The sequence below is a fragment of the Perca fluviatilis genome, chromosome 4, assembly GCF_010015445.1.
Source record: "Perca fluviatilis chromosome 4, GENO_Pfluv_1.0, whole genome shotgun sequence".
Classification (NCBI taxonomy): Eukaryota; Metazoa; Chordata; class Actinopteri; order Perciformes; family Percidae; genus Perca; species Perca fluviatilis.
Window position 1 is genome coordinate 42192372 of NC_053115.1, and position 10607 is coordinate 42202978.

Genomic DNA, 10607 nt, shown 5'->3' on the forward strand with positions numbered 1-10607 from the left:
ATTGTACAACTGTCAATTCTTTTAAATAATCGCAGTTTCTTTGTGTAACTAATCGATACTTTTATGGCACCGAAAAAAAAATCTGTCCTCTGTGCATATTGAAACAGAGCGGAGCTACGACCGACACCGACACACACTGTAAACTGTCTGCAGTTTTGTTGAAGTCACAGAGAGTCACGGTTGGTTTCAAATGTGGTTACAGTTTTTCTAAACTTGACGCAGACAGCGTTTGCTGCGATATGATATTAATGGCGAGGTGAAAGCGGTCGCGGTGCTGTTGACGTTACACTTCCTCTTAGACAAGCAGGCACAACGGTGGTTTCTCTGCCCTGATGACTGACTGACAGGCTGCGCTTGCAAAGCAAGGCACTTTTATTAATGTTACTCTGAGTGAGCAGTTTTACCAGAATCAGAATAACTGTTTTGATTCACAATTAAAGTGGAAAATAAAAGCTTTGTGTTTAATGCATTTTTGTTGATGTTGAAATGGATTTTAAAACCTATGGTATCGAAAAAAGTATAGTTAGGAACCGGCATCCAAAATGAGGTATTAGAATTGGCACCAGATCGAAAGATTTTGAACGATACCCAGCTCTATGTGTAACCGCAATTAATTGCTAACATTAGCTAAGGTCCTAAGGCATATGACTGCTAATTGTAGACTTTGTTTGGATATGCCCAATTGTAATTATATAAGTGATTATTGGTCGGTGAATGTGTGTGTGTGTGTGTGTGTGTGTGTGTGTGTGTGTGTGTGTGTGTGTGTGTGTGTCTCTGTGTTTATGTGTCTGTCTCTCTGCGTTTGTGTGCGTGTGTCTCTGTGTGTGTGTCTCTCTCTTTGTTTGTGTTCGGGTTGTGTGCGTCTCTGTATGTGTGTGTGTGTGTGCGCACACGTTGTTGGCACTTTGACCCTCTACATGTTTACATGTTCACAGTTCGAAAAACTGTATTATGATAATAAAGAGGTGTTCACTACATAGGTTGTGTATTTGTGTTACTATATTATCTGGGTCACATGACAGCGACAGATATTCACAACTTGTTTGTAAAAGCACGTTGCAAGTTTCAACTGGTCGAGTCGCGACTCTTGCGTCTGAACTGGGTCTCACCGCTGACTGAACATTTTGGGGGTTTGAGGCTGTTGGTTGGAGAGAACATTTTGAGGATGTCAACATGGACAACGATGGACACAATTGTCTGGCATTTTATAGACTTAACAATTAATCAAAAGTACTTACTTAATGTTTCAAACTAAATGTACAAGCACAGTGCACAATGTCTGGGACCGCCACATTAAACTGCAAATGCCAGATAGTCTGAACCCTCTCAGTGCATCCCCCCCCCCCCTCCATCCATGCATTGAGAAGAAATGAACGAGCCCTCCATATGGTGAGTGTTACGCAATACACCCCAAGAATGGGTTTGAATGCAGATGACAGCACACACACACACACACACACACACACACACACACACACACACACACACACACACACACACACACACACACACACACACACACACACACACACACACACACACACACACACAAGCTCACAGGCATGTGCACGTGTGTGTGCAAATGAATAACACGTAATTATTATAGGAGTCAAAATTTTAGTAGGAAAAGTTATTTTTGTATTTTTATTTTCACTAAAAAAATAAATAAAATAAAACGTAAAAAATGATGACGATGATGTGATTTTTGCCGAGGCGCCGTACCAAACAAGCACGTTCCCTAACATCTTACGGAGAATACGATTGATAGGCCGGGGCATCTCTGTAGCACCACAATGCTTCATTATATATTGTAAAAGCATGTTGTGACACATTTACCTTATATTAAAAAATGTGCAGCTCCTGCGTTCTGGATAGTGCACTTATAGTGCACGTATTACGATTTCGATAATATTTCTCTTAAAAAAAAGGTGCAGTAGGTAAGACTTATAAAACTACCTTTCTGTCATATTTTCTGAAACTGACCCTATGTTCCAGTAGATCTACATGAAGCAGCCTACAGCCTGTAGTGCGATTTGCAAAAATCCACCGCTCCCTGTTCAGATGCACCAATCACGGCCAGGGGGTGTCCTACTGCGTTTCAATCTCTGCTCATGCACGCATTCATTCTCCCTTGGGGGCTTAGGAGACCGTTTTGGCTAAGTCCTGGGTCTTCACAATCCTACCCACGCCACCTTAACCCTCCTGTTGTCCTCGGGTCAAATTTAACCCATTTTCAAAAAGAACCCATTTTCAAAAAGTTTCTATATCAGAAATTTGGGTTTCTTTCAACCAAATTGTCAACAAAAAATAACATGGATGGTTCCATGCAACACTCTTCACAACTAAAATGAATGATCAGTTCACTACTTTCATTGAATTTGGGTGTTTTATTACATTTTATAGCATTTGTAAAAACAAAAAATGATAAAAGAATGTTGAAAAAAGTGACAAAAATCTCAGAAAAAGCTTAAAAAAACTTTAAAAAACCCCAATAAAACTGTAAAAGAAAAGTGCAGAACAAAAACAATAATAATCGACATCGAAAAACATCGAAAAAAAAGTGACAAAAACGTCAGCAAAAGTAACAAAAAGGTCGCAAAAAGTGATAAAAACATCGGGAAAAGCGACAGTGTTGCAAAAACAGTAAACATTGAATAAAAAAAAAATAAAAAAAAAAAAATAAAACGGTTTAAATTTTACATTTTGACCCAGAAAAACGTTGCCACAGAGTTGCATGGTCGACAGGAAGACAACACAAGGGTTAAAGGAACACGCCGACTTATTCGGAATTTAGCTTATTCACCGTAACCCCCAGAGTAAGACAAGTCCATACATACCCTTCTCATCTCCGTGCGTGCTGTAAAGCTGTCTGACGGCTCCAGCAGCATCAGGCCATCACAGAACAGGCAGGTGAATGGTTCCAGTAATCCTACTGCTCCGAATAAGTGACAAAATAACGCCAACATGTTCCTATTTACATGTTGTGATTTGTAGAGTCACAGCGTGTACAAAAAACAACGTAACACGAGACACAGCCATCTTCTAACCGTAAACAAACCGGGAACTATATTCTCAGGCGGAAGAATATAGTACTTGGGCGGAGTGATATGCTCGCAGCAAGCCTGTCTGAGAATATAGTTCCCGGTTTGTTTACGGATAGAAGATGGCTGTGTCTCATGTTACGTTGTTGGTGTTATTTTGTCACTTTTGTCACAATTGGGAGCAGTAGGCTAGTTGGAACCAGTTACCTTCAGGATCTGTGCTAGGCTAAGCTAATGCTGGAGCCGTCAGACAGCGTTACAGCACGCACGGAGATGAGAAGGGTATGTATCGACTTGTCTAACTCTGGGGGTTATGGTGAATAAGCTAAATTCCCAATAAGTCGGCGTGTTCCTTTAATTGTTCGGCCCTATGCAGACGATTTGTTTTTTCTCTAACATAGTTAAAACATATGTTGGTAATATATACTCTGTTCATATTTTGGTCCAGTTGTGAACCGTACGGCAGTATGCATGAACCGTACCCGAGAACACCTTTTCAAGTGGACTTGGTCACGAGACAACGAACCGTGCCCGGGAACAGTACGTTGTGTTCACACTAAATCAAACGTACTAGACTTTGGGCGCCCGGGTGGCTGGAAGTTATTCCTCGATGCAGAGGCCCAGGGTTGAATCTGACCTTACTGCATTATATTATATTTTTTTGATTTTAAATTGTCACCTGCCTACTGAACAAAGTGTTTCCTGATGTAGCCTGAATGGGTCTCTTCCAAAGGCCCATTCTGAGCCAGGTCGGACCCTGGTTTCTTTGCCGCAAGGACAAAATGAAGACAGTTTAACATCAACTGTGAGTCTCCTTTACTGCACTGCAGTTGTGACTTGATTCAACAGTACAGATGTCAAAGCTCCTTTATGGTTCTAATCTAAGAAATGGCCCCGAGTGAACTTAAGATAAGTGGGATGAACAAACATCCAGCTCTGTAACAGATGTTTATCAGCTGTATCCACTGACTGGTCAACTGGTGTCCCTTGATCTTAAAACCTGCCGACTCTGCACAAATGTGTCAAAAAGAGTTTGTTGCTGCCGTGTCCAGAGACAACAGCTTCTCCAACTTGTTGCATTTCTACATTTTTTCGAACGTTGCGTGCAGGCATGGAACAGGTTTAAATGATTTGGGTACAACCGGTTTCATCATGCATATTAAACTATATCTCGGTTTCTATATAGGGAAGAAGGAAGTGTCTGTGGAGACGTGACTCATGCAGCGTGTGATGGACTGCCTGCCAATAAACCAACGGCTCTTATTCAGCTGTCATGTGCTCAGTTTAGGGATCAGGAGACAGCTCGGAAACATGTTATAAAAACGCTTATAAACGCTATGTCACATGTCATGAACTATAACGGCTGTATGTTACAGAGCTGGCAACTATTGGATGGTCCAAAGTAGGGATCGCCCGAAACTGGTTTTTAAAGCGGCCATATTATGCTCATTTTCAGGTTCATAATTGTAATTTGAGATTGTATCAGAATAGGTTTACATGGTTTCATTTTCAAAAAAGCACCATATTTTTGTTGTACTGCAGCTCCTCTTTTCACCCTGTGTTCAGGTCTCTGTTTTAGCTACAGAGTGAGAGAAATCTTAACTTCTGTTCATCTTTGTTGTCAGTCGCACATGCTCAGTAGCTAGGTAAGGATTACATGAGCTAGCTAGCGGTTTCTCCAACTTCGGCCTGTACAAGGCAGGATTAGCCGGGAGACTTCTTCTAAACGAGGACGTACTTCACACTTTGCGTGGAATACCTGCAGAACAGGGACATGGAAGTAGTTCTATACAATTCATTTTGTAGATTAGGGTGAATTTGTGTGTCGTAGCAGTGTTTTGCCATTGAGAACAAGCTAGCATGCTAACGGTTAGCCCCCGAGCCCCCTGGTTTTAGCTAGTGACGTAGAAAGCCGTGCAGATTTTGACCAGCACACCCAGAGACTGAAGGCAGGACACATTCAGAAACCATATCTCACTCAGAACACCATGGATGTTTTTGTTTTCAAAGTTTGTATGTGTATGGAAGCACCAGAGACACAAAATAACACCCCAAATCCCAGAAAAAGTGATTTTTGGGGGCCGATATTGATTATTAGCATAACTGAAACCGATAACCGATATTTGGAACCGATATGCATTTAGGTTTCGCCGGAGCGTGCCGCCATGGTAAAAATCAACATAGAGGAAACACTGTATAGAGACACAAAATGACTACAAAAGAGACGCAAACTACCACAATAACACACAACACAACTACAGAAAGATTAGCAAAACAACAACAAAGAGACACAAGATGGCCACAAATAAAACGCCCACAAAGAGACGACTACAGACACACAAAAGGACTACAAAAGAGACAAAAACTACCACAGTAACACACAAAACAAACTACAGGGTTCAACATTAAGAATGGCCCGTGGCCACAAATGTTTACTCTGTGACCACCAGATATCCCCAGTAGGTGGCCCAACATATGGTGGTCTCTCTTGAAGCGCCACTTTTAGCTCAAAACAGAAAGACTGAAGTCAGAAAATAGGTTTACAAAGAACTTGTTTTAAATTTGAATAAATTATATGTTTTCAATCTGTTGAGGTCTTCTCATTTATATAAGAGTTTAAGGAAGGCTGCGTTAAGTGCACATATTATGAAAAAAGCACTTTTTCTGGGATTTGGGGTGTTATTTTGTGTCTCTGGTGCTTCCACACGCATACAAACTTTGAAAAATAGTCATCCATGGTGTTCTGAGTGAGATACGGTTTCTGAATGTAACCTGCCTTCAGTCTCCGGGTGAGCTGGTCACAATCTGCACGGCTTTCTACGTCGTTGGCCGAAACGAGGTGGCTAACCGCTAGCATGCTAGCGCTAGCATGCTACCTCGTTCTAAATGGCAAAACACTGCTACAACACACACTAGTTCACCATAATATACTAAAGAACTACTTACATGTCCCTGTTCTGCAGGTTTTCCCGCAAATTTGGAAGTGCGCCCTCGTTTAGAAGAAGTCTCCCGGCTAATCCTGCCTTGTAACTGACCTGACTAGCTGATGTGATCCTTACCTAGCTACTGAGCATGTGCGACTCCCAACAAAGATGTTACAGAAGTTGAGATGTCTCACTCTGTAGCTAAAACAGAGACCTGAACACAGGGTGAAAAGAGGATCTGCAGCAATGTGCAGTACAACAAAAATATGGTGTTTTTTGAAAATTAAACCATGTATGGTACAACCTCTAAATACAATGAACCTGAAAATGAGCAGAATATGGCCACTTCAACCTTCCTGTTGTCCTCGGGTCAAATTTGACCCGTTTTCAAAGGTTTTTTTATATCAGAAATATGGGTTTCTTAACATCCAAATTGCCCCCAAAATAACTTGGATGCATGCATGTACATTGTAGGAACCCATACAACATTCTTCGCAGGTAAAATTAATGATTGCTTTCATTGAATTTTGGGTGTTTTTATTCAGTTTTACAACATTTGAAAAAACAGCATCCAGACCAAACCAGTCTGTGATTCACTCAACATCATCTGATCTTACCTATTAGTCAAAATAGTTCATAATTTCTGCTTTTCTTAACTCAAAAATGAGGTATAATGTCATTTAAATTAGGTTTATTGACCATCAATAAAAAAAAATAAAAAAAACATTGGAAAAAAACAAAGGAAATGTCAGAAAAAGTTCATTTTCAATTTTGAACCGGAAGGACAACAAGTTCATGGTGGACAGGAAGACAACACAAGGGTTAAATTGTCTTTTCGGTTTCGTTTTTCTATACAAGTTTAACATTTGGGCCACCAGAAATGTACTCTGGCCACCAAATTTAGAGGCTTGGCGGCCCATGGGGCCAGTGCCTAAAAATATTAGCGGCTATCCCTGAACTACAAAGAGACACAGGACGCAGTCTGGGTGTTTAGCTTCTATAAAATCTATAAATGGGGGAGTGGAGGCCGGTTACATGTGTGTGCCCAGGTGACCGGGTCATAGAGCTGTGGTGATTAGAGAGTGAAACCTGCCCGATCCGTGAACCGAGGTCAGTTGCTAAAAGAGAGGCAGGGCGAGCCGTCGGCCACGTGCTCAGAGATAAGAGCTGATCAAACATGACAGTCAGCGGGAGGACGGCCGCCCCCCAGGCTGCTGCTGCATTTGTTTCTAAGCAAACCAGGTGGAAACCTCTGCGGGGGGAGAGGCACGCATTCAGCTGGAACGGAGAAAAACAACCCGACTGACAGTGCGAGGCGTACCGATTCTTTTATCCAGGGTGTTTGTCAGGAAACATGCAAAAACTTTTATTTCAAAAGGTTTAACTGCTGGACACACACAGACAAGCACAAACACTCACACACATGCGCACAGAGACGAACACACACTCACAGACACAGACAGACATTCCAGATCAGCGTTTGGGTGCTGAAGCCCGTAGGCTCCTGTCAATACACACACACACACACACACACACACACACACACACACACACACACACACACACACACACACACACACACACACACACACACACACACACACACACACACACACACACACACACACACAGTCAAGCCAAGAGTTCTGTGGTTTTTTGTAGATGCACCCCTCAGATAAAAGACGTATAGTAGGCCTAGGGCTGCAACTAACAATTGTGGATTCTGGATTATTTTCTGGATGAATGGATTAGTTTGGTCTCTAAAATGTCTCCAAGATGATGTCCTCAAATGTCTCGTTTTGTCCACAATTCAAAGATATTACGCTTATGGTCCCAGAGGAGAGAAGAAACTAGAACATATTCACATTTAACAAGCTGAAAGCAGAGAAGTTTGACTGTTTTTTCATAAAAAAAGTGACCCAAACTGATTATTCGATTAACAAAATACTTGCCAATGAATTTAATAGTCGACAACTAATGGATTCATCTTTGCAGCTTTACAATTAAGGGCACTGACAATTCTTGTGGGACCTTATGAGGTCAAAGGCTATAGATAGATAGATAGATAGATAGATAGATTTAGATAGAGATATATATTAGCCTATAGCCTATTTGTAGCTTTTCTTTTTTCAACATTTTATAATCCTTTACAGTTTTTGGTTTGGTTTCACTGTTTTTGTCATTTTTTACAATGTTTCTGTCCCTTTTTTTCAACACTACATCCAGTGGTGATTTTAGACCCTTTTTTTAAATTTCATCTCAGCCCCCTAAAAAAATTGCAGTCAATTTTAGTGCTTCAAGTGAGAGTCTGCGAACTTGTCTGTTAGTGACAGAGGGCAAACAATTACAGGTTCAAAGAAACAGGTTTAATATCCTGTGTCGCTGTCACCAGTGCTATGCACCTGTAACCCAGTCAAGGAGTTTTATTTTTTATTTAGTTATTGTTTACACCTCATTATCTTTTCATTTGGTTCTGGTAGTCCATAATAGGGCCTTTTATAGTTTTTTCATATGTTCAATATTTTGCATGTATCCTCTGTTATATTAATACATACATATATTAATTGTTATCCAGTGAAATTGCTGACTTAGCAGGGGGGGGTTAACACTTTTGCAACATTCTCATTAGGGCCTGAGCCCCCCTAAAGGTCTGATCCTAGACTCGCCCCTGGGCTACATCTATTTCAACAGGTTTCTCTCTGACGGTTGGTTCTTACCTTTTTGGCTTTGTTCATCAGGGACCTGATGAGGTCTTTGATGTTGTGAGACTTGTCCCTCTGGAAGTAGATCTGCGTCTCCGACGGCCCGTACCTCGACTTGGACTCCGGCCAGCCGAGCTCCAGCATCGGCGGCTCCTCGTCGGACATCATCGGGAAGTAAGTCCCGGATGTGAGCTCGGAAACTGCGTCCGCGTCCCCGAAGTCCCGGTCGTTGGAGCCGGAGCCGTTGCTCTCGGATTCGAACGTTTTGGCCGCGTGCTGGGTGACGTAGCGGATCTCCAGCGGGGACAGAAAGTTGAGTTCCCGCTCCTCCGTCAGGACTCGGCGGTACTCCTGCTCCCCGTGCTCCAGGAGCGCGTCGGTCGCCAGCCGCGCAGCCTCGTTGTGGCTCAGCTCCAGCGAGGAGACCTGCCGCCACGGGTTCTTCACCTCCTCCAGCCGGGAGGCGAGCTTCCCCAGCGGCTTCCTGCCGGACGGCGCCGGCCGAAGCCCCTCCGAGTTGCTCATGGTTCAGGGGGATTTATTAGGTTTTTATAAAAAACCCTAACAGCCCTCTCATGCGTTATGTAATATACTAAATAACCCAAACTATTTGCTACTGTAGTCTAATGGTTTTGTAAAAACATTACTGCAAAGAATAAGGAGACATTTAGCCATATATAGGCCTATGTTATAGGCTACAAACAGTGGTGGTTTAACATTGGAGTTCAATATTACAACTCCACGTAAACAACACAAACGGCTGCACCGTTGTGACACTTTAAAGCCTTAAATACATGTTTTTAAGCTCTAAAAGTCACATTAACTCACCACCGAGGCTCACATGCATCTCTAAAGTCCTTTTCAGTGATATTTGAATTTGTTTCTTGTCGTCCGGGGTTACAATCTCGGTAATAATCCAAATGTTTGGCAGCAGTTTCCCCTCCGAGGCGGTGAAATGGTCCTCGCTTCTCTAATTCCCTGTCAGGCCGGACAGGATGTTCAGACAGAGGCTCTGTCCTCACAATGTGTGTGTGTTCTCTGCTCACCTGTTGCTAGCCTACCTGTCCTGTCATTGGTCTCCAGCGACGGGCTCCTCCCCCCCCCCATCTCCTTTAATCTCTCCGTCGTCAAAGCCAACCAGTTCACAACAGATATGCTACTTCTGGTTAGAAATTTCAAAATAAAGTCCCATTAAAAAGAACGCACACTTGTTTGGATGTCATTTCTACAGTCGATAGTCTGGATTAGTGGTGTAGTCTAATGTATTGTATTGGGTATACTGTACACACACACACATTGTTATTTTTTTTTTTTTTAATAGAAGGAAGAGGGAGGGGAGGGAGAGGGGGGGGAAAGGGATATGAAATGGGGGGGGGGGGATTTTTTTGGGTGAAAAGAGGCTTGGCTTTTTAAGTGGGTATATGGAAATCCTGGAGCTTCCTTAGTGGGTGTACTGTGTATACCTGCGTATCACAGAGACTACACCGCTGGTCTGGATAAACGGAAGTACATTTCGCACATTCCGCTCTCTGTGTGTCGCCGTTCTCAAACTTCTTTCGCTTCGGGAAACAACAACAAACTTTGAGCTAGCAAGCTACACGCTGAAAATGTCAAGTTTTAAAGAACATTTAGAATCAAAATTTTTCATAAATTTGTAAATGTGGGAACATAGGACTGACCCCCACACGGAGATACACTGGTAAGAGCCATTGAGGTTTAACCATCTATCAGCTAATTTAAATAGTTAAATAGTTACTGTATTGTGTTAACTTCATTTAATATTCTATGTGGCGTTTTCTTTTGCGGGGTGCAAATGTTCCACCAAAACCAGTTCCTTCCAGAGGCTATTTAGCAGAGCCACCATCGCTGCGTCCAGAGCTTAGCGCCGCCCAAGACGATTGTGATTGGTTTAGACGAGAAATGCAAACAACCCAGAGCAG

At 42.4% G+C, this 10607-nt stretch overlaps 1 protein-coding gene across 1 annotated transcript in view; it reads right to left on the reverse strand.

The window, feature by feature from the left end:
• Positions 1 to 9751, reverse strand: part of fam83c (family with sequence similarity 83 member C) — a 29687-nt gene extending 19936 nt beyond the window's left edge. The window contains exon 1 of the mRNA XM_039799041.1: positions 8683 to 9751. Coding sequence (XP_039654975.1) covers positions 8683 to 9192 — 510 coding nt within the window. The 5' untranslated portion in view covers positions 9193 to 9751. The remainder of the gene's footprint in view (positions 1 to 8682) is intronic.
• Between the last annotated feature and the right edge of the window lie 856 nt (positions 9752 to 10607).